At 33.8% G+C, this 23933-nt stretch overlaps 6 protein-coding genes across 6 annotated transcripts; 3 read left to right on the top strand and 3 right to left on the bottom strand.

Annotated features, from left to right (window-relative positions):
- Positions 1–37: 37 nt before the first annotated feature.
- On the bottom strand, positions 38–1276 carry LOC108819778 (F-box protein At5g18160-like). The gene has a single exon (XM_018592811.2). The coding sequence runs from the start codon at positions 1274–1276 to the stop codon at positions 119–121; it is 1158 nt and encodes a 385-aa protein (XP_018448313.1). The 3' UTR covers positions 38–118.
- Positions 1277–2194: 918 nt separating this feature from the next.
- LOC108818760 (GEM-like protein 1) lies at positions 2195–3754 on the top strand. Its single transcript, XM_018591693.2, has 4 exons — positions 2195–2557; positions 2776–2877; positions 3009–3280; positions 3375–3754. The coding sequence occupies exons 1-4, from the start codon at positions 2335–2337 to the stop codon at positions 3552–3554; spliced, it is 777 nt and encodes a 258-aa protein (XP_018447195.1). The 5' UTR covers positions 2195–2334; the 3' UTR covers positions 3555–3754.
- Positions 3755–7539: 3785 nt separating this feature from the next.
- LOC108820901 (uncharacterized) lies at positions 7540–8687 on the top strand. The gene has a single exon (XM_018593929.2). It carries the CDS (start codon positions 7685–7687, stop codon positions 8486–8488), a length of 804 nt encoding a protein of 267 aa, XP_018449431.1. The 5' UTR covers positions 7540–7684; the 3' UTR covers positions 8489–8687.
- A 3293-nt stretch (positions 8688–11980) lies between these two features.
- On the bottom strand, positions 11981–13175 carry LOC108819442 (cytosolic sulfotransferase 7). The gene has a single exon (XM_018592483.2). It carries the CDS (start codon positions 13133–13135, stop codon positions 12155–12157), a length of 981 nt encoding a protein of 326 aa, XP_018447985.1. The 5' UTR covers positions 13136–13175; the 3' UTR covers positions 11981–12154.
- Positions 13176–17455: 4280 nt separating this feature from the next.
- On the bottom strand, positions 17456–18432 carry LOC108821744 (ethylene-responsive transcription factor ERF087-like). The gene has a single exon (XM_018594735.2). The coding sequence runs from the start codon at positions 18430–18432 to the stop codon at positions 17710–17712; it is 723 nt and encodes a 240-aa protein (XP_018450237.1). The 3' UTR covers positions 17456–17709.
- Positions 18433–20516: 2084 nt separating this feature from the next.
- On the top strand, positions 20517–23006 carry LOC108819126 (OVARIAN TUMOR DOMAIN-containing deubiquitinating enzyme 1). Its single transcript, XM_018592117.2, has 10 exons — positions 20517–20675; positions 20892–21050; positions 21180–21245; positions 21342–21425; positions 21518–21640; positions 21746–21798; positions 21932–21981; positions 22067–22167; positions 22327–22587; positions 22667–23006. Exons 2-10 carry the CDS (start codon positions 20901–20903, stop codon positions 22688–22690), a joined length of 912 nt encoding a protein of 303 aa, XP_018447619.1. The 5' UTR covers positions 20517–20675; positions 20892–20900; the 3' UTR covers positions 22691–23006.
- Positions 23007–23933: the final 927 nt, after the last annotated feature.

The raw sequence follows: 23933 nt of genomic DNA, 5'->3' as shown, positions 1-23933 counted from the left end.
AAATCATTAATTGGAGATCACAAGAAAAACGAAAACATAAGAGAATCATATAGTGTCATAAAAATCAAGTGTCACTGAGAAGAAAAAACACAGAGCAACAACGAAAGAACCGCTGATTTTAGAAAGACACAAGAGTCTCGGAGTGGTTTGGGAAAACACTGATATTGTATATATCGCCGTAGCTAGAAAGTCCATAACGACGTCTAAAGTCACCACCCACAATTCCTTCAAACAAAGCTACCCTCATAATGTTGCTACTTGGATTGAAATATACAATAGAAAGTGATTCTTTCTTGGCGGTGGTAAAAACAAGCTCACCAGCAGCAGTAACACCGTTGAAAAATACACTAGCAGGTATATCAAGAAAGCATTTTTCATGCAGCCATTCGTCTCTATTTGGATTTTTCAAAATATATAGATCAAGCTTGCCAAAGTGAACGCTTCTAGGAACTAAGGCTAGCCTTCCCTCGTGAAGTGTCATATGGCACGGCAATTGATAACAACCTTCCGGTAGTTTTATAAGATTGAAGTTTTCATGTTTGACATCAAAGCTCATTATTATACGATGACCATCAGTATCATGAGCTTCATAATACAGAATCCCATTGAAGCATCGCCCATATCCTCCAGTTGGGGAATGCATAGGGCAACGTCCTTTGGTTATTATTCTCCATGATTCTTGACCTCCCAATGTAAAAACCCGTGGCTGGTCGGTATATTTCATTCTCAACATGAATAATACTTTGTGTTTACCTTCCAAAGGATCGTAGCCCAGATAAGAACAGTATCCCAAATAAGGCAAATCTTTAAGCGAGATGGTTTGTTGGGGTTGTGGAAAGGTTAAAAGCCGTCTCAAGGTTGGGTTCCATACTACTAGATTCCTAAGTAAAATCAAGCCATGGACGCTCTCGGATAGCTTAATACCATAATATTTAGGGTTTGTGATTTGATAACTGTAGAAAGGAGGATAAAACCCCTCGTGATTCTGGTTTTGAGGAAAGCAGAAAACGAAGTGCTTCCCATGTAGTGAGAAGGTGAGCAGAAGACGCGGTGGCAGTGAAGAGGACCGAGACGCGAAGGAGTTGATAAGACTCGGGAATGTGGTGAAAGAAGACCAGAGCTTGGATACAGAGAGAAATCTTGCGATCGATTTCGCAGGAAGTCTTGAAATTATCTCCAAGGTTAGATCTAGAGGAATATGGTCTACTTGACATCCATCATCATCATCATCATCTTTTGTTGCTCTGTGGATCTTCTTAACCTCTTGTTCCTCCATGACCGATCGCTCTAACGATGAAAAATAAAAATACCCTAATTCCTTCTTCCAACTATATACATCCCACTTTGTATTTAAACCTAAAATTAAAATATGTATTCTTTTTTTTTTACTGAAAAATATGTAATCTTTATAGAATAAAATAAGAAAAATTTGTAATCCATAATAACATTAAATAACTAAATATTAGCACCCATATTTGTCAAAAATATTAAAATTATATATGTTTAATTTGATAAAATAAAAAATAACTTTTAAATTAAAATAAATTATTAAATTACTAAAAATTACATTTTAATTTTGAATATTATATCAATAAAATAAATGTATATATGCATTATTAATTGTATTATAATTATACTACTATATATTAATTAATCGGTTATTTGGTTTATTCGGTTTATATACCAAACCATATCTATATATTGCGGTTATCAAAAGTAACATTCATTTGGTTATATCGATATTACCGAATCCAAACTATTTTTTCTATTTTGCTTTGGTTCGGTTCTACCAAATTTAATACCCTTACTCAGAAGATGATATGATATAGACTTAGATTTTTTTTTAAAAATTGTCGACATCATACATGATGATGATAGACCTGTGAGAAAGAGACTACATCAAATATTGTAAGGCAATTCTTTTAAATAGTTTTTTAAAATTTTATCATAAAAATAATTTTTAGAAAATAAAATAACCAAAATAGTCCATTTTTGTTTTGAAAATTATAGTTTAAAAAAAATTGTTTTAGTCATTTTCTGCCTTGAGTACATTTATTTTGTGTCTTCAATACTATTTTGTAAAAAGAAACTAAAAGTGATATCCAAGACCAAGACAATTTCTCAAATATTATACAGACTAGAAACGATTTGATAATGCCAACGTAACACGGAGACGGACCGACATTTTTAATTCATTTCTAGTCCGTCTGAGATCCGAACCGTGTTCCTCTTTTACTTAACCAAAAACAAAATAAAACGCGTGTCAAGCCACAATTAATATAGGGATCATAGGGAGGGAGATCGTATCGAAAGAAGAAGAAGAAGAATCAAAGGATGAGTGGGCACGAGAATCACGATGACGTCAGCCGGATCTCTACTCCCTCCTCCGCATCATCGGATCCCAAAGCTCCTCACTCCTCTGACTACGCTCCTTACCCTAAGCTCGATCCCAACGACGTCACTCCTCCTCCTCCTGCTCCCGTCTCCGGCAACGCCGCCGCCACCACCATGCCGCCTGAGTTCAATCCTTACGTCTCTCCTTCCCCTGTCCCCAAGAGTAAGCTACTTCGCTTCATCCGATCTCGCATCCTATCGAATTTGATTGATTGTATCAGATAGAGTACACGTTAGCACGTGGTGTGTATGTTAGCAAGTTAGTTAGAGTGTAAGTTAGCTAACAACACCTTGTATATATAACTTGCTAACATACACACCACGTGCTAACGTGTACTATATCTGATAGATTGATCGATCGATGTTTGGTGATTGTGGCAGATACAATGGACTCTGTGAAGGATACGCTTGGGAAATGGGGGAAGATGGCAGCAGACGCCACCAAGAAGGCTCAGGATCTCTCCGGCAACGTTTGGCAGCACTGTAAGAAGCTCCCCTTCTTCTTTTGATGATGAATCTAGTGTTTCTTGCTTTGTGTGAGGAGGAACTAGTGTTGTGTAGATATGTATAGTGTATATGATTTGAGTGATATCTTTTTTTTTCTTTTTTATCAGTGAAAACAGGCCCAAGTGTAGCTGATGCTGCTGTTTCTCGAATCGCTCAGGGGACCAAGATACTTGCGGAAGGTGGATATGAGAAGGTCTTCAAGCAGACGTTTGAGTGCTTTCCCGATGAGCAGCTTCGCAAGAACTATGCTTGCTACTTGTCTACTTCTGCTGGTCCTGTCATGGGTGTTATGTATCTTTCTACGCACAAGCTTGCGTTCTGTAGTGACGCTCCTCTTTCCTACAAGGAAGGTGATCTGACCAAGTGGAGCTATTACAAGGTAATACTACTGGCTATTGTGTCCTATGTTCATTCTTTTCTTTGTAGAGTCTGTGAGTGATGACTTTGATATGATGATGATCCAACATGAACAGGTGGTACTTCCGGTGAACCAGCTGAAGGCAGTGAACCCGTCAACAAGCAGAGTGAACACATCTGAGAAGTACATACAAGTGATTTCTGTCGACAACCACGAGTTCTGGTTCATGGGGTTTGTGACTTATGATAGCGCTGTCAAGAGCCTTCAAGAAGCTGTGCAGTCGCATGCTCCATGAGGAGGCTCCACCGGTGTCTCTAGTGTTGTGCATTTATATGTATGGAACAGTGTGTGTGTGTGTGTACTTTTATACCATTTCAGTTTGTGTTGTACATTTTACTCTCCTGGCGAGTGATGATCATAAAACGGAGCATTGCTTATGTTCATTTACTTTTGTATGATTAAATTATTATTTTATTTACAAATAATCCCATTGAATCTTTATCTACCACTTAGATCAATAGATAATAATTGTTCCATTTAGATCATCGATGGCTCTTCATATTAACCTAATGGTGTTGGTCAATAGCAAACTTGTACAAGAACAAGAAAAACCTCATTGTTTTATCAATTACACCAGAAGAATAATGCATGCAAGATAGCTCAATAATGAACAGGCAAAGATATTCTCTGTGACTGGTAATAGGACCCTTGTTGTGAATATAATAAATCACGGGTGAAATGTATGAAGCGTTTAAATTATGAGGACTTTTCTTTGTTATTTATTAGTAGTGTCCAGAGTAGAGATTAGGGCTTTCCTTTATAAAGGCCGCCACTTCAGGAGCAGAGCAACATCAACAACAAGTAGCGTTTTCTCAGAAACTAGGATCTCCTGGCATTCTTGTTTTCGATTTTATGTTTTGTGGTTTTGCAATTTAGGCGTTAAAGTTCCCGATGATCGAATAACCATTACTATATAGTTTCAGCCTTGTCTGAATATATCAGTGTCGAAGCAAACTCAATTTGTCTGAGGGAACTAGATTCGTCTTTTTTTTTCTTTTATTAGTGTTACGTTTTTTAAATTTTAGTTTCACGATCTTGTTCATTTTTCTGGTTTGGTACCCAATGATGATTCGAGAAAATCTCTATAATAAGTTTCAGCCTTGTCTGAGATAATCAATGTTGATAAGTTCTTCGATTCTGAGGGGAAACTCATCTTTTTAATATTCAATCAAATGTTGATAATCAATACGAGTATTATTTTGTGAAAACATTTTTTTAACGTCCAGCAAACTTTGGCTCAAACCAGCGTTTTCAGCTTGTATTTTATACGATGGATGAAACAAGAAAAACGGTTTATGGGTTCAACGAAGTAGTTTCCTCTGTCGTGTAAAACAGCTCCTTACCGGATCTAGGCACCTTCCAGTGAAACATTGTCTTTCTTACCTTTCCTGAAGCTTTTTACACTCTAAATCATGGACAAGCATTTATTAATTTAAAAAAATAAATGTTGATACTCTCCAAAATTTCAATAAAACATAAGTTCCATGGTGGTTCCACGTTCCCAATAAGCATTTGGACCTTTAGCGAGATCTTAATCTCTCGATCTCATGGTTAATGACTGATGTATGACAATAGTAGTCTGATTAAAAAGAAGTTGTAAGAACGACCATCTAGTTTTAAAGTAGACTTGCCTATACAATAATATGAATCCTAACACAAATGAACATCGGCGGTACTCAGCTAACCTGCTTCGATCGACTTTTTCTTTCGTTTGGCTTACTCGATCTTTGTTAGTGGGCCAGAATTATTGGGCTTCATCTTTATTATTATAATCAGAAGATTAATGCATGCAAGATAGCACAATGTCGCCCAGTTTGTTGTTTAAATTGAGGAGGCTGCTTAACGATTTACTTCATTATCAAAAGCTTTTTCTTTTTAATCTTCCCGTTAGTTTTAAGCGCTTAGCCACGAAAAACAAACATCACTTGAAATTATATTTGGAAATTGTTTTGGATCAAAACAATCAATGGTTGGTTTTTACAACTTTCACCATATAGGATCCTATGTTCAATGTATTCAGAATTATAATGAAACAAGTCTGTTTCATATGGTGTGAGAAAAAAAAGTGACAATTGAGTATATGGAAACAAATCTAAATGGTGCGGTTGTGCAATCGCCTTAATCAAGTTTTGATTATTTAGATTAGTTGCATGCGATACATCTAGATGATTTTTTATAAGCTTCATCATCTTATACTTAATCATGAAGAGGCCAGCTTTACAAGTTTGCGAATGGTCATTTAAGATATTTGAAACTTACTCAAAGCCATAGCTCTTTGTCTTCTTATTCTTTGCTCACCTACAAGCAAAGTACGTCGTTTTTATTACTTACTAAAGTTGTTAGCATATAAACTATGACCGGCCTACCAAACTCTAAGCTGTAGAATTTGGATTGTTTTTATCAATTGTTCGGATAACATATGAGTTTTAAACTGGTATTGGATTTTTCAAACACGTCATTTTCTTATCGAGATAATTTCTCATAACACTGTTTGTTTTTATAAATTTTATTATAATATTTAAACTTGGTTGATGTTTTAGAACTTTAGTACATGAATAAGCTTCATCAATTAAAACTTTTATGTGATTTTTTTCTTTTGCAGATACACTTTTTTTGTTCATCTAACGTTTATGTAATTTCTGTAGAAGTTTATTACACTTGGATCAAATATTATTAAGTCGATAATACTGGTACGTAGTAGACCAAAACTTAAAGTTCATTCGACCTAACTTAAGATAAACTAAAAAGGGAGAAGCCTGAAAGTGACATAATTTTCGTGGGATCACAATTTTCATTGGTTAAAAGCGCAATCAACTGAGTCTGAGATGTAAGTTATGTGGTTTGTAATTAACGCTAACCAAATAAGTCTATAGTTATATTCTTATATCACTATTGTTCTTAAAAGGTGAAATGAGGAAAGCATGCAAAACGAAAAGAGATTGAAAAGGAAAGGAAGGCGGGAGTGGTAATTCAAAACTAACTAAATGAAAGAAGAAGCGAGTCAAAGTAAGGCAACGTAATTGCGTACACTAATTGATGTGTCAAAGACTCAAAGTTAGACCGAAACAAGAGGTGGCTACTTCTCTTATGAGTTTCAAGTTAAACAAATATTGACATGCTTCGTGTTATGATGGATGATTAGTTAGTTTTGCTATACGAAATATCATGTTCATGTTGTGTAACATTAAACATATAATTTATCGTCGAATATCAGTTTTCCATATATAACGTTTTGAATCTTCAAAAAAAAAAAATCATTTTCCAAGACTGAAACAGCTAGTCATACCATCAATAATCAATCTTTTTACGAAAATAAATGATCCATCTCCTACCATAACATTAAAATAATCAGTATCTCCTAGTATATGGTATCTCAACGAGTAGTAGTTGAACAACCAAACATAAAAATAATCAGTATCTTATTATATAATGAATCGATGATCATTCTTCCTCGACTAAGTAGCGAAGTAGGGATTGGGTCCACAACCAGTAAGAAAAATAAGTTGAATGCCTTATAAAGTTTTCCTAAATAGGTGGCTATAAAATTCATAAGTGTCTATAACATTTATAATCTCTAGTAATCCATTAAAGTTGAGGTACCTTCAAACCAAATGGAAATGTCTAAAAAGAACACTCGATACTTGCTTTTCCTCCGGTCTAAGTCTTCCTTTGTCACATATAGTCATAGACTCATATTAATAACCATTAAAGTAATCACTTCTTAATCACAGTTAACACTACAACTTGGACCAAACATAGCTATGACATTTTATATCTAACTGTTTAAACTTGTGTCTTTTAAAATAGAAGCAAACATAAAGGTATAACTTTATTCAAAACATATTGGTATAAATACTCCAGTTGTTTCTTTGTTTTAAGGAAAGGTTTTAGTAAGCGTTTAAACTTTAAAGTAATTTTTCTAAAGTAATAACTTTAAAGTAATTGTCAAAAGATAAATAGCGTTAGTAAAAATATATTAAAAACATAAACGAAAAGTAGAAAAGACACTGTTAGTAGACCGAAACATTCATTCAAAACAAAAAGCAAATGAGCAGAACAAAAAACAAAAAACAAAAAACATTAATTGTTAGGCCAAAAAATTATCTATTTAGCAAATGAGACGAGCAGAAGTTACCGCACCTGTATATTAGCTAAATATCAAAAATACATATCCCTGTAAGCGTAAATGTAATAGTGTATATATATACAAAGCAAATCTCATTTGTTCACACTGAAACTACAAAACTCCCTCTACCTCTCTCTCCTCCCATCAATTTCTTCATGACATTTCTTCTGTAGAAGGGAAGAGTTTTCGTTACTCATCACAAAAACCCTAATAAAACCTATAATCCAGCTACTTGCTAAATGGGTCATGATAATATCACGAGGCTCGCGAGTCTACTCGTAAAGCTACCTAGAGTTCCATCTGGTTGGCTCTGTCTCCATCCCCGACCGGACAGCGATGTCGGAGGAGGACACAAACGACGGATCAAGCTCGTAAGATCCGACGGTTCCTCCGAGCTCTACGACCGTCCCGTAGTGGTCTCAGAGCTCACAAGAGACTTCCCAAAGCACAAAATCTGCAGATCAGACTCACTCTACATCGGACAGAAAACACCAGTTCTGTCGGAAACAGACACGCTTAAGCTCGGACTCAACTACTTTCTCCTTCCGTCTGATTTCTTCACCAACGATCTCTCTTTCCTCACCATCGCCGCCTTGAAACCTCCTCAAAGCGGAGGCGTTTTGGTCAGATCAAAATCCGCCGGGACTCAGCAGCAGCAGCCGTTTCTTATACAGAAGGAAGGAACAGGAGAGAAGCTGAAGATTCGTGTGTCCGAAGAGTTCATGTCGGAGTTAATGATGGAAGGAAGAAAAAACAAAGAAGAGGAAGAAGAAAGAGAGAACGAAGAGAGAGTTTGCACGACGGTGAAACTAAAGAAAGACTATGTTCAGTTAGTTGGTCTACGGACATGGAAGCCAAAGCTAGAGACGATAAGAGAGACGAAGGCGACTGTGGAGAAGAAGAAGAGGAAGAGAAAGAAGTTTCTTATGATGAAGAAGAGATCATCATCATGCAAAGATTCTTCTCAAAATGATTCATGTTCGAAGCGTAAGCTTCAGTCAAAACTCAAGTCCAAAACTAAGAAAGCAATTCTAAAAAAATAGCTTAGTTTTCGTATTAAAGAAATCAGCAGATTGTGTGTTGATACATAGAAGAAATTGTTTGAAAATATGTAAATAATATGAGAAAAAATTAACCAAAGTATACAAATTGTTTCCGAAACTTTTTGGACTAATCCTACTTGAATCAAGGAACTAACTTCTAACGTTTGTAACTATTCATTATAGTTGAACTTCAAATATTTTTTTAGTTATATTTTTCGTCTTGTTTGCATGAAAATTATGAGTTGCTTTCGTTCTGCCAAAATGAAGTTGCTTTCGTACACAAACGTATCTTTCGAACAATGTGGAACCAGCCATTCAAGTATACAAGTTTGAAAATCCAACGGATAAACTTTCTGATTGTTAACAAAACAAGGAGTTTTCTTTTCCTTTCTATTTTGGCAACTTGTTTCACTGAATTTTAAGTTTTAGTTGTTTACCAAATATTTTATCAAAAATGAATCAGCATTTATTTAGTTTGTCTTTTATTATGTCAAACAATTATTTTTTGTAAGGAGGGAGGGAAATAGACGAAAACTAAGAAAAGAAAAAAAGCGAAAGAGGTCAAAAGCGTGGTCGTAGTTACTATTTGTGACAAAGCTTTGAATGAAAAATATATGAGGAAGAGGTGAAAAAAAAGATAGAGAAAGGAGAAGCACGTGTTTGTAGAAGTTTTGTGTCAGTCTCGTTTTAGATTTTGTGAACAAAAAGTGCGGGAAAAGAGACAAAAGAGGAGTCAAACAAAGTCACCCAGCGACATCTTTTCTCTTAGCTAATAGTATAATAGTGTATGCAATGTAGCTTTCACAATTTAAATAGTATTAATAATTAGGTTTTCTGTGATAAAACATATCTCAAGAATGGAACAAGATCTGCCAATTATCTTCTAGAACGTGAGGGTGATGGGGGAGGATTTAGTCGCATTGACTCCATGATCCTGCCTATCTTCAGGGAGACTTTTATTTCGGAATTCTAAAATTTGTGATCTCCCTTATTTTTCGTTTCTGTAGAAGCCATTAATACAACAGTCATTGCTTCCGTAATTTTCTTCAAAATGTAAAAATGTAATTATATGCTTTTATTCACTGCAAAAGTAATATCACAAGTCACAACAGTCGGGAACTTTTCTCCAGCCTAGCTAAAAGAGCTATTAGGGGCAGACGTTCATTTTTTTAAAATAATATATTTTAATTTTCTTTACATAATTAATTTAAACTTAACCACTGAGCTAAAGTAAGTTTTAATAATTAGTTTAAACTTTATTTTATAAGTTTCAACAAACTTAAAATTCATGATAATCCTTTAGTTTAAATTCTTCTAAATTTTCCCTAATAATATTAATACATTATTTATTCAAAATAAAAATTTGTAAATTTTATACTCTTTCCATTTTCTCATTACCTATCTCTAAAAACACTTCTTTATTTTAAAAACATATTAGGATGGTTTCTTCATTATTTATAGATTTTGCTATCTTAGAAAAATATTAAATAGGTGGGTTTAATTATAGAGTGGAACACACCTTTATTTATAGAATTCCACTATTTATAAGAAAAAATATAGAGATAAATGAAAAATCTAAGATATTATTGATCTACATCAAGTTTATAAAAGTTTGTAAATTTTTCTACTCTTTCCATTTTTCATTATCTATCTCTAAAAAACACTTATTTATTTTAAAACATAGCAGAATGGTTTCTTCATTATTTATAGATTTTGCTATCTTAGAAAAAGTATTAAATATGTGGGTGTAATTATAGAGTGGAACTCACCTTTATTTATAGAATTCCTCTATTTATTAAAAAAATAATATGGAGATAAATGAAAATCTAAGATATTATTGATTTACATCAAGTTATCAACTGCTAGAGATGACTACAGCCAACTACACATGCTAAAATTGACTACAAAGTGCTGTCAAAATATCGGTATAAAATAACATGAACACTAGATTTTGACCCGCGCTTTTGAAGCGCGGAATATTTTACGATGAAAAAATTTCACTAATAATTTAACAAATATTTTGGTAAATTTTTAAAGAGTGTGTATTTAAAATATTTTTGCATTTAAATCAGTGTTTTTAAATTTAACCCGATTGTGATTATACCGGTTAATCCGGAGATCTGACAATTCAATTTATGTTTTTAAAATATTCATATTAAAAAATCACTAAAATCCGAGACTAACCGATTGAACTGATGGATGACCGATTTGTAATCTAATTGGATTTAAATTGTAATAGCTTCATAATTTGTAATCTTATAATCGAAATTTTAAAGTTTACTATTTTGCAATTTATGATAGTGAACTTTAAAATTATGACGTTTTTACAAAATTTTAAAGAGAAAATGATAGATATAAAATAATTAAGATTAATTATTGTATTATTTGGAAACATTGATAGTAGTATAAAAATTATATTGTTTGGAAACATTGATAGTAGTATAAAGAAATAAATATATTGTTTGGAAACATTGATAGTAGTATAAAGAAATAAGTATATTGTTTGGAAACATGGATAGTAGTATAAAGAAAGGAACATAAAGTGATTTAATGTATGTTTAACTATAAAATATAAAAGTTTATCTAATTTAAAAACTTACAAAATAAATGTTAGGTCCAACAGAATGTTTCTGTTTTAATAAGATAGATGATCAACTGGAGTGGAGTCTAATGGTTTGTGCTAGTATTATTGTTGTGTTAATGCATAGTTTATAGACTAGATATATATTGTCTGTTAGAACAATATAACTTTGTTGATTCATCAGTTTGTCGGTTATGAAGGTGGGAGAAGGATATATCAAGCTTCATTGTGACCTTTCTTGATTTCGTTTGATGGGTTATAGTTTCAAACTTTGCATAGGTCCTACAAAACGATTCTACCATTTTAGTAGGCCTTGATATGGGTTACTAGTGGGTTTAGTGATTTTAGGCTTTCTTCAGTTGATTTCTCATTTAGAATGTGAGACAACTTCTTATAAATGTCCAGGACAGCTTGGTCTAATGGTAAAAAAAAAAGAAGAAGCGGGATGTTAATGTGTCCGGTTGGATCACCTTTTATCCAGAAAGAGGATCTATCTATGGACTGGATTTCTCTTTGTGGATTAGTTTGAGTCTTTCTATACTCTAGACTAATCAATTTTTCTTTTAATAAACAGTTTCTTATAAATACGAAGAGAGCTCAACGACAATGCCTCATGGTGTATAGAACTCGCTAAAAAGTACTAGATGAACCCAGTAGTTGTCACCATTGGTAATCCAGGATAGGTCACAGCTCTTAGCAAGTGGTCATGATCAAAGAATAAGACAAGTTCTCAAAGTCAAGAAACTGATCAATGAGCTCGTTGAAATTAATTATTTGATGCCTCTTGAACTTCCAGAGACATGAAGCATCTAGGTCTAAACCATAGACCATTCTTGATCAATTCTCTAAAGGACAGTGATAGTGATACCGTTCTTATTGATCAGTTTCTTTTTCTAGCTTTATACTCTAAATTTAAGGATGACATAGAGCTAATATTATGAATTATAAATTACAAAACATCCAAGTAATAAAAAAATGAAATGGTAGACATCACACCATGAATCATTAACCAAAAGAAGTATATATAACCATGCACGGAAAGTACTTTCATCAAAGTAAATCTAAAACCACACATATAGTTTACTTCAGAATTTCAAATTCGCACCTCGAAATCTCTCCTCGATGATCATGTCAATCTTCTTCTCCATTTCAGGAGTCAGATAGTTCTTCGAGTCACCAACTTCCCCTTTACGGAAAAAATTCTTGTGTTCCACGCCTCTAGCCGTTTTTCCAGTCTTGTTTACCTCCAAGTTCTTCAAGTTATCCAACGAGCAAAGGTCTAATATCTTTTCCACACATCCACTCTCTTCTTCCTCCACAGAAAAAGGAACACCCAAGAACTCGGCAAGTCTCTTAACCTGACCACGAGGCTCTACCTTCAACTCCTCGTACCTCAGGAATAGCACATTCTTGGAGTCTTCCAAGCTTCCTCTCCAATAGCTCAACACATGTTCCCAAAACGGTCCGTAGTAGCTAACTCCACGACAAAACGACTCGAACATAGACTCCAACAAGCTTCTTTCTTCATCTATCTTAATCTTATGATTAGCGCACTCGAAAAACCAAAGAGACACCAACGCGTCCTTCACGTTCCTCCAAACGTACACGACCTTACAGGGAGTGCTCTTGAGAGCCTCTTGAAGCGTGTGGAACGGTACGTGAGTTGAGAATAGCCTCGGGGTTGTTGATGAGAAACTGGTCAGATCTGGTTCCGAGGTTTCGATGTATAGCCTGAGCTCGAGGACTGGTACTAGGCCATGAGGGTTGTCAGATAGAAGTGGATGGTTAGTAGAGTGTTTTGATCTCTCTAGAAGAGCTACTGTGAGAGCTTTGAGCCAAGTTGTGCCGGACTTAGGGAGCGAAGAGATGATTATATCGGTTTCTTGTGGTTTGAAACCTCTTTGGAAGTTGAGGATTCCTTGCAGAGTTTTGTTGTCGTACCAACATGATTGGTACTTGAACAACTTGGTTCCATTGAAGTCTATGTCTGAAGGAAGTGAAGAGATCAAACTTATGGTTTCTTGTTCGTCTCTCTGAAGGTATTTTGAGATCTCATTCACATCCATATTTTTTTGTTTGTTTGTTTTGGTTCACATGTGCGTTCCATTATCACATCACAACCACCAATCACAACCACAATAATTTATTGTTTTGATAATTAAAGATAATAAAGATAATTAAAGAATATGATTAATTGTGGTAGTTAAGATTTCTTTCTTTTTTTGGTCTAATTAGATATCTTTTTTATGGATCAATAAAAAAATAAAACATTGTTTACTAGTGATACTCCAGCGCTACGCGCCGGATTTGTATGTTTTTTTCTTACTTAAATTTATAATTTATTATATGGTTTTAGTAAAGAAAATATGTAAGAAATTATAAAGAAAATTTATAATTTATTATAATAAATTTATAATTTATTATATGGTTTTAGTAAAGAAAATTTATAATTGATTAACGCATGTAGAAGCACCACCTGAGAAAGGAGATGATGCATAAGAAAACTGCTAGTTTAAAAGTAAGCAATCATTAACTGGTAAACTGAAATAAGAAATCGGTGTAACTTCCCATTAATCAACAACATATCAATCCCAATATCTTTCTCCTTTCTTAACATTTCAAGCTTGCCAAAATTGTTGTAGCCTAGTTTGAACATCTCTACATTGATTTGTCTTTAACTCCGAGCAATGAAACTGGAAATTCGACAATGATTGAATTGGAAAAAGTAAAGGTAGTATCGTCCGAACTCTCACACCATCTATACATATACAATGAAACTGAGAAACGAGGAACTAAAGAAACATTCAATCGGAGATGGTGGGATGAATGTGATTTCTGGGTTGATTATATGAATGATTACGTCGATTGCGTTAAAAAAGAAGAATTGTAGAGGCTATATTCTCCATTGTCAACATCAAATACAAAAAAATTCTATAAACCTGTGTTTTGAAACCCGACCCAGACATTGAATCAGATGATTTACCGAATCACTGGATCATTGGATTAACCGCAGATGAATTGCGGGTTAATAAATAAATTAGTTTTATTATATAATAATATATTAGCTATGAAAACAAATATATATATAAACTAAAGTTAAGAATTTTAAGTGCACATACAAAATATTAAGAAATAGTTTAGACTATTTAAAAAAGTTGTAACATAAGAATTATGACATCTAAAAAAATCAAGACATTTTCCAATCCAAAATAAACCAGAATTAAAACATATTGTAATAAATTGTCAATAACAAAAATAAATTAACACCAGATCACATCAACTAATTTTGGTTTTCTCTAAATTTTAAAACTTACCAACAATTTTTTTTTCTAAATTTGTCACTTCATCATTTTTGAGATATTTTTCAGTAAGAGCATTCTCTAATTTATTATAATCAATCTCGCCAGGTTTTTCTTCTTCAACAATCCAAACTCTGTTTTGTAATTCATATGATCATATGATTTTATTTTTGATCTGTAAATTAAAAATGTAATGATTTGTATTAAATTAAATTAAATAAAAAATAAAAAAAAAATAATTTACTCACCTTTCTTGCCAAAGTAAATTGTAGTGTAGGGGAATAATAAGTCTCATCGTACTTCAGTCTGTTTTACGGACGTGCAGCTCAAGCACAATCATGATTCACTTTTTTACAAACGTAAATTGTAGTGTAGAAGAAGAGGAAGACGACAATAAAACTGAAATTTCAAAATTTTAATTAGAAATTTAGAATATAAAAAATAATTTCAAAATACAACTTAAACTAAAAATAGTAAAAATAAAAATTATCTATTGGTTCAACCAGTGCTGCAATAAAACCCAAACTCGATTTCTATTGGGTCATAGATTTATCAATTCAATTACGGATCTGAGTGAGATTCAAAAGACTCTTATAAACGCTTGGACATGTATCAAGAAAAGTTTAATCTCCCCTCCTCCCCCATTTATTTCACAATTAATACTAAAATTCATTAAATTTAAGTTGAGAAAATATTTTTATTATTAAAAAGAAAATGTCACTTGGCATTTTTTCCCCCAAGGAGATAAAAAAGCCTACTTTATTAGTATAGATATACAATACAATCTCTATAAATTAATACTCGATAAATTAATAATCTCTATAAATTGATAAATTTTACTGGTTCCAACTTGGATGGTTGTAAATATGATACAAAAATAATAAAATAATAATATTATTGAAACTCCCATGTGAATATATAGTCTCATTAAAATCATAAAATAATAATCTATCAATATATTTTTTATATAAGTACAAACTAAACATTAAATTGTTGATTTTATATTTACAATGAAAATACATCTATTTTTCTTAATAATTCAATATATTTTGATAATATTTAGTAATATTATATCAAAAATTACATAACAATTCTACAAAACATAAAAATATACACCAAATAAGATACTAAAATAATAGGAAAATCAAATTCTAAAATTTAAATAATGTATATATGGTAAAATCAAATATTTTCTTATTTTATAAACAAGAATAGAAGACAATCTAAAAATCAAATTTTTGTAAATTAATATTTCTATAAATTAATAAAATTTTAAAGTTCCAACATTATTATTTTATAGAAGTTCTACTAGAATAAATAAAGACTTTATAGTATCTAGTCTCCAAAGATATTTGTTAAATATCTTACACAAAGGTGAGTATAAAAAACCAGCCAATGTGAAATATAAAAGTTAGATATAAACCAAAGATATACAATATTATCAATCTTTTTGAAGTTTGAACGTAAGATAATGGGAAATGCCTACAAATCCAGCAGTAATGGCTTATTACAAACTTAATTAAAACATGCGGTTAAGCACTGAAGTAATCAGGCTTATATGAAATAGGTACTCCATGGGAGAAGGATCACCACAAGACAACATCCGATCACAAATGCAAACAACATAGATATAAGAGCAATTGTGACAAGTGCCATGGGCCATGGCTCGTATGAGAGCTGTCTGTATCTGTTCAAAATCACTTAAATGGTATGCCCAAATGAGATGCATTACTGTTGCAACAGATGCAAGCATTGTAATGCTGTTGCAAAACGAAAACACCATAAACATTGCTTTCTTGACCAAACCTGTGATGTCTAAATCTGGAGCAGAACCCATGTAAAACATTGTGCATGTGAAACACATAGCAAATGTCACTGCTACTGAAATTACTACAAACACCATATAAGAATTACGATATCTTGAATTGGTCTGTATGTTTCGTGCCGGTAAGATCTTCTGTGAGGCTGTGAATCACTCAAGGCCATGTAATCCTAGTTAGTTTAATCTCTAACTGTAATAAATTAAACCAGGCTTGATGATATGAATTGACAAGAACATAGCATGTTTGCAAAAGCAGATTCACAAATAAGATCATAAACGTTGACAAAGAAAAAAAAAATCTTTTTAAATGGAAATCCAGAAGAATAATTTAACTTAATAAATACGCACTCAAACTTTACCTTAGTTGATGGAGGAGAGGAAGAAGAAACGGAGAATATAAAGTTGTAGTTTTGAACTTTGTCAAGAAAATTGGGTTAGCAACCAACCACACTATTTGATCTGATGAAGCTATTGACAATTAAAGAAAATGTATTCTGAGTTTTGCATACCGAATCAACATCTATGTTTTAGCTTGCCAACAAGCAATTATATAATACAACTAGATCGTTGATTCCATCAAAAAATTGCTGATTCGTTAATTGAGTTTTATCCTCATCTTCAAGTCTTTCCTTTCTCTATGTGTGTTTATTCTCTTACCTCTCTTCCTTTAAGTCTTTCTTTTCTCTACGTGTGTTTCTGCTCTCTTACCTCTTCCAATGTTGTCTTTTAATTAATACATGAGCCATTTCCCTCGAACCACCAAAATAGATATTGTATATTATATGACCACATATTGTATAACTAAGGTTATGTTTTTTTTAATACAATGTGGTTAGAATTTTGTCTGAAAATCCAATTTGTATGCACTAAGGCAGTTTTTCTTGCCAATTCAACTTAGAACCAAATCAGTGATAAATTGAGAACAATATCTATATTTAGACCAGTTGACTTCTCTAGGCCACCACCGAATCATGGATTTAAGACTCGGATGATTACCGAATCATGGACATAAGGCTCGGAATACATGAGTTATCAAAAAAAAATCTGTTTATCTACTTTTAGCACCATGCACCAATATCCACATGGAATAGCATGCTATTTCATTAGCATGTGCGGTATCCGATAAAAGAAAAAGGTTGCGTCACCAAAGTAAAATAGCAATCGCACATAAATGAAAAAGTAGCAGGATGTTACAATAGATTTATAGATCGAAACATAAAGAGATTTTGAAGAAAAAACGACATTTTCCTCGCAGGCACAATTAATTCACAAACAGTAAGGCGTTACAGGAACAATTAAATGATCAAGAAAATCTTGCATTTGATAAGTCACAATAACAAACAATATACGCTGAATTTTCAGAGAAACGTAAAAAGCTACAAGAGGGTAGGGAGAGAGACACACTTGATATCTGTCGTTTCCACTCCATAGTAGAGGCGAAAAGGATTGTGATCAAAATCAATAGTGGATTAATATCAAAGAAGAAAGTCGCAAACTTGGACGACAGCGCTCACTATTTTTAGTAGAAGAATGTGGAGGTTGAAGAGTCAAACCCTTTTGTTCCACTCTCGCCAAGACTGTTTTGACCCACAAAGCCATCGAGCTCAAAGGAAAACGTATCCATGCTAGCATGCACAGCATTCCAATAGCTATCGGTCTCAGGAATCATAAGTTCAGCTCCAAAACAAGTACTTGGAGGAAGAGGTGGAAGCTCATGATCACAATGCTCATCATTCGTGTTAATAGATTGATAACCACATTCAGAAAACTCCTGCGGCCACCCATTGTATGACAATTCACTAGAGTTTTGGCTATTGGTGGTCGATGAATAAATATTGTTGTTGTTGTTGTTAGAAGCTTCTAGTAAGCTTGTATGGTTGAATAACTCGGAAATGAAACGTTGGGATTCGTCAGGAGAGATGAAGGAAGTTACTGAGGAGCCACGAGGCATATCGGAGTAGACAAAGTTGGTCCGAGCAGTCAACCCTCTTATGGACCGTGCAGCTCTATCATAGGCCAATGCAGCTTCCTCGGCCGTATCAAAAGTACCTAGCCAGTACCTCTCTTTTGTAGTAGGGTTTCTTATTTCAGCTGCGTATCTTCCCCACGGCCTTCGTCTCACTCCTACATACTTTATTTCTTCGTTATGTTGTGGTTGTGGCTGTTGTTGCTGCTGCTTTTGCCTGTGGCTCTTTTTTGATTTAGAGGAAGAACTGACATACGAATTACCATTCAAATCCATGTTTAGTAAGTATTCTTTTGCTTACACTCAAAAGATGAAAGGGTATGGAGACTAGGAGATACGTTGAAGTGATGGCTTTGGTTACAATGAAAGGTGTGTTTAAATAGATGAAGTTACTTTCACTATGTGGACCCTCTCGTTCATTCTAAAGATTCCTTTGGGGAATTTTATAGATACAAAAGGTGGGTCACATGGAAATGTGCAACATCAGATGATCATCACCATCTAATCATATGATTGAAAGTGAAATGATTTTGTGGCTTTTTGGATAGGCCCAAGTAAATCATGTAGGCAACCTATTTTTCTTTATTTATCTTTGTTTTTAATCATCTTTTTTCTTTATTTTCCTCTAGTTTGTTTTCATCTTTAGGCATGCTATTATCTTTGGGAACGTGAGATTCTTTGTGCCTACTCATGATCACTTGTAGTTGTACCATGTTTTGGTTTTCAATTATGAACTTTTGATAATAGAACACTTCGGAATAGAGTCTGAAAATTCGGCAATTTATCATCCTAAATTGTTTTATTTTTGGTTCACCATCCTAAATCCGTTTATCTTTCTCCATATTGCTTAAATGTTTCTATGGCATTTGAGTTGCACATGCATGTCACTTGTATAAGACCATTTTCTTATCTTTCAGGTGCTACATTTACACATGTAAAATCAAATTTCCATCAAATTGCTGACAAATTATATTGTTATATATGTTTGCCATGTACATAAATTGTCATATATATTTGCTATTTACAAAATTTGTCCTATTTTTACCATTTACAAGGCAATACCATTTACAAGGCAAACATATATAACAATATATATATGACAATTTTTATTTATTTTTCTAGCAATTGATCGAGTTGCCTTGATCAAGAAGTTGCCTTATGAATTTATCATATATGTGCCACTTTTTTTTGATAATCCAGTATCCGACCACTGAGAAATTGCCCATACCATTACATGATTTTTAAGCCTCCACTTAAGGGTTTCTGGTTACGTAAAGTGGTCTGGAGGGTGAGAGAAACCCATGTGAATGCTCTCGTGGCCAACGCGGATCAAACCCAGGGCGGGCACTCCAGCCGGAATTCCTTTACCACTAGGCCAACACGCGTTGGTTTATATATATATGTGTGCCACTTGATCTAATGATGGTCTAATCACTTGCTTTACAATACTCATGATTGTAAGCCCTAAAATCTCGTGGATCCAAATGATTATTTCCATTTATTTTCTTCACGATTTATCCGATATTTATTTATTTACATTATTCCACAATGACTAACATGGAAGCAATTTATATCAATATTTTACAGAAACTTTGCTACAGAAAACCATTTGTTCTCGTTTTCTTAATACTATTCCAATGCTTTTATGATTATTAGCATGAACGTGAACATGTTCTTTATCCTCGAAAGAAAGTACACTACAGATACATCGTATGCTAGTGTTGTGTATTATTACTGTCTTCGTTTATAGGTTCCAGTCAAATTAGTAACCCATGATGAAATTTTATATTTTTGGATGTAATAGTTGATTTGTTATGAATTTTTCTACACCAATAAGTTTAGTAATTTCTTACAGATATAATTATCACAACCTCTTTTTTACTTGTAGCGGAGTCAAATGAATTCATGCGATCAGCAATAATCTTATTTTAAACAAACATAAACAGAGACGACAAACCTTAATATTTGGATCCAAACGTGGAAAATCTTTTACGTTCGAAACAATTTACCTCTAAGCTATCAAATTTTGGTTCATTACTTCATTACCACAACATCTGAGTGGTTCATCAACTGTTATCAAAATCATATTAGTTCTTAGATATTATTGATTCATATATATGATCATTTGAACCCATATGTTGTCTTGTGTGTTTATGCTGCTAGTCCAAATTCCGAATTGGTGGCTTTTTCGAGCGGAGTTTGTAAAGGCCCAAATATTCGGCCCATTTGTACTACGTTATGTCGTTCCATTACTAGAGAAGACACATGCACGTCGTTTTTAGTGTACATAGGAAAAAAGCGAAACGTCAGTCAGTTACCTTTTCTGCCCTTCCAATCAAATTGGTGTAAATCAATCTTTTGGTTTCCTCTTTTTCAGAAATTTAATTGATTTTCCCTAAAGTTTTGTTTTTTTTTTCCTTCTTCGGTTCTTCCCCACAACCAGAGTGCTTGCTCCCAAACCGATTGAAACTAGGTGGGAAGATCAAAGTTCGCTCCTTTGGATCGATCTTCGTGTCTTGGTAAATGAGCTTCCTTCTCTCTCTCTCTCTCTCTCTCTCTCTCTCTATCATCCGCCATTGATTTTGGTTTAAATCTCCGATTCTCTTTTCTGGATTCCGAGTTTATCTTTTTGTCAGATTTGATGAGCAATTTTCTTTTAAATGAATGATCTTTATTTGAGTATCAGTTGATTTACAAGAGAATTTAGTATATCTGTTGTGTGGTGTGGTGTGTAGTGAGAGAGGATGCAGAATCAGAATGATACGGTGAAGGATGATGCGGAACTCGCTGCTTCCATCTCGGCGATGAAGGGTGAAGAATGGGGATGTTGCTCAGTGGAGGAACCTTCTTTTCAAGAAGATGAAGCTGCCAAGGTTCCTTATGTTGGTGATAAGGTCAGTACCAAACACAAACTTGTTCATATTGCTCTGTACTGTGTCTTGGATTTGATTAGAAGTGAATGACACTACCTATGAGTTGCTTTTGAAGGATTAGGATATTTTGGTTTTAATCATTATTTGCAGGAGCCTCTCTCTAGTTTATCTGCAGAGTACCAAGCTGGGAGTCCCATTTTGCTTGAGAAGATAAAGGTCGCCTTTTCTTTTTGTGTCTACTTCTTTCTTTTGTTTCGATGCGGTTGTTGCTTTTAGTCCTTTTTAAGTTCTTGTTGTTTGCAATACGTTTAGATACTGGACAGTCAGTATGTTGCAATCAGGCGGACCAGAGGCGATGGAAACTGCTTCTTCCGAAGTTTTATGTTCTCTTACCTCGTATGTGTTCTCTCTGAATGTCTAGCTAATGTTTGTCTATTCACCTTTGCAAGTTTAGCTAAAGTTTATTTTGCTTGTGGTTTTATTTGCAGGAGCATGTTTTGGAATCGCAAGATGGTGCTGAAGTGGATCGTATCAAGGTCAACGTTGAGAAATGTAGAAAGACTCTCCAAAACTTAGGTTATACGGATTTCACATTTGAGGACTTCTTTGCTGTAAGTTTAACACCTTTCTTTTGTCTTCTTTTGTGTCTGCTATCTGATGATTAAGATCATCTAGAAGATGCTCAATTTCATATTTTTTCTCTCTTAATGGTACAGTTGTTCCTCGAGCAACTAGATGACATCCTCCAAGGAAGTGAAGAGTCTATAAGGTAAAGGGCTGTTTATATTTACTTAACAGCTGAGTTTGATTACAGTTCTGACTTCCATGAAATTGCATGAGTCTCTTTCTCATATTGCCTCACTACTTGTGCCAATTTTTTTTATTTTTTATTTATCATCCAGCTATGATGAGCTAGTTAACAGGAGTAGAGATCAGTCTGTCTCCGACTACAGTAAGCTGCTCCTAATTTTTTTTTTTTTTTTGACGATGCGTATCCAACGGGAATGTAGTTTTGACAAAATGCTTGTGTCTCTCAGTTGTAATGTTCTTCAGGTTTGTTACTGCTGGTGAAATACGAACGCGTGCAGAGTTCTTTGAGCCCTTTATAACAGGATTATCAAACACCACAGTGGATCAGGTTTGTGCATTAATTTATTATCATGCTTTTTGCATTCATACTTCCGTAGTATTTTTAGTCACACTTAAAACTAAAAGATTCTATAGGAAGCTTTGAATTTCTCCGTAATAGATTATTAAGAGCGTATGGCAAAGTTCTTACACTGTTTCTCTATCACAGTTTTGCAAGACATCGGTTGAACCGATGGGGGAAGAGAGTGACCATATCCACATAACTGCTTTGTCGGACGCGCTTGGTGTTGCAATCCGGGTTGTGTATCTTGACCGTAGCTCATGTGGTGATACTGGAGGTGTCACTGTGAACCATCACGACTTTGTTCCCGTTGGCACTAATGATGAGAAAAAAGAAGAAGAGGCTTCTGCTGCTCCCTTTATAACCTTGCTGTATCGTCCAGGCCATTACGATATCCTCTACCCCAAGGTAATCAACACTTAATCCCCATCTATGTAACCTCTCTTCCTTTTAGATATTTAAGTTCAATGATTTGTGTGTTTTATAGGTTTTGGACGACGTGGAAAAGTGATCATTTGACATATTATGAAACCCATTAGGAGATGTTTACAAGCTGTGGTAATATGGATTCATCTGGATAAAACCATGTTACATCACCATGTCTTTACTCCTTGGTTATGATCAAAACGACCCTTTTGCAACCTCTGAAAATGGATTTTTTTTTGTTTTACTATAATACTCATTGGTAATCTTCTGTACCAAATTGAACCAAAGGGTTTGCCATATAAACAATGAGTCAAGGACAGAGGTCTATGTTTGTTTTAATGGCTTGTTTGAATTATAAAAAAAAAACATTCATGATATTGAAAGATAAACGATTACTATCATTGGTCTTGTTGATACATAAAATGTTAAAACCTCAAAAATTGTAGCAGAATGGTCCCAAGAAGATAAGTAATTATGCTTTCTGTTATTGCCTTGGCTGTTTCCACTTTCCAGCCAAGGAGTATTCCTTCCTTTCTGTCCACCACAACCTACCAAAGACTATACTGGAGAGAATTCAGTATATATAATATACATTTTTATGTCCTTTATTGTTTGTCACTTTCTTCTTTGGAAGCTTGTCGCAAATCAAAACTAAGCTCCATCGTTCCTCTAACTGAAATATTCAAACGAACACAAAATGAAGCATTCGGTTACAAAAGGGCCAATGAAACACGTTTTCTCTCACAACAAAAGAATATGCACTTGGATGATTTAGACGGCCGATTAAACGTCCTAGGCATTTGATTATGCGGTTTAGATGTATCGGAGGTTTTAACCAATACGTAAACTAAAATTTAAACGGACCTACGTATATTTCATTTGTGATGTATTTCTTGTTCAGTTTCTTTTGTTTTTTATAAGTTAAGTTTGATCTAACAATGGCAAAAAAATGAAATGTTAAGAGGAATAACTAGAGAAGATAAAGAAACAACAAAGGGTGATTTGTTTTGAAGTTATAGCATTACATGAAACATAATTCTGATTCATAATTTAAGCACAGGTTGGTTTTGATTTGGAGATATGGCATGTTATAGAAGATTGTACTTACTCCAACTATTTTATATTAAGTTACTAGTGGTAGCCCGCCCTACGGGCGGGATTTACTTGACTTGTGATTTTGTTTTTATTCTTATATGATTTGTTGTTTGATGTTTGCTTATTTTGTCTTTTGTTTTTCTTTTTGTATTTGTTGTCAATATATTTTATTACATAATATTACTTTAGTTATTATCTACCTTTTTGTAATGTTTTTATAATGAGAACAGATT

This window comes from Raphanus sativus, unplaced genomic scaffold (assembly GCF_000801105.2).
Source record: "Raphanus sativus cultivar WK10039 unplaced genomic scaffold, ASM80110v3 Scaffold1230, whole genome shotgun sequence".
Classification (NCBI taxonomy): Eukaryota; Viridiplantae; Streptophyta; class Magnoliopsida; order Brassicales; family Brassicaceae; genus Raphanus; species Raphanus sativus.
This window is presented reverse-complemented; position numbering and strand designations above follow the sequence as displayed.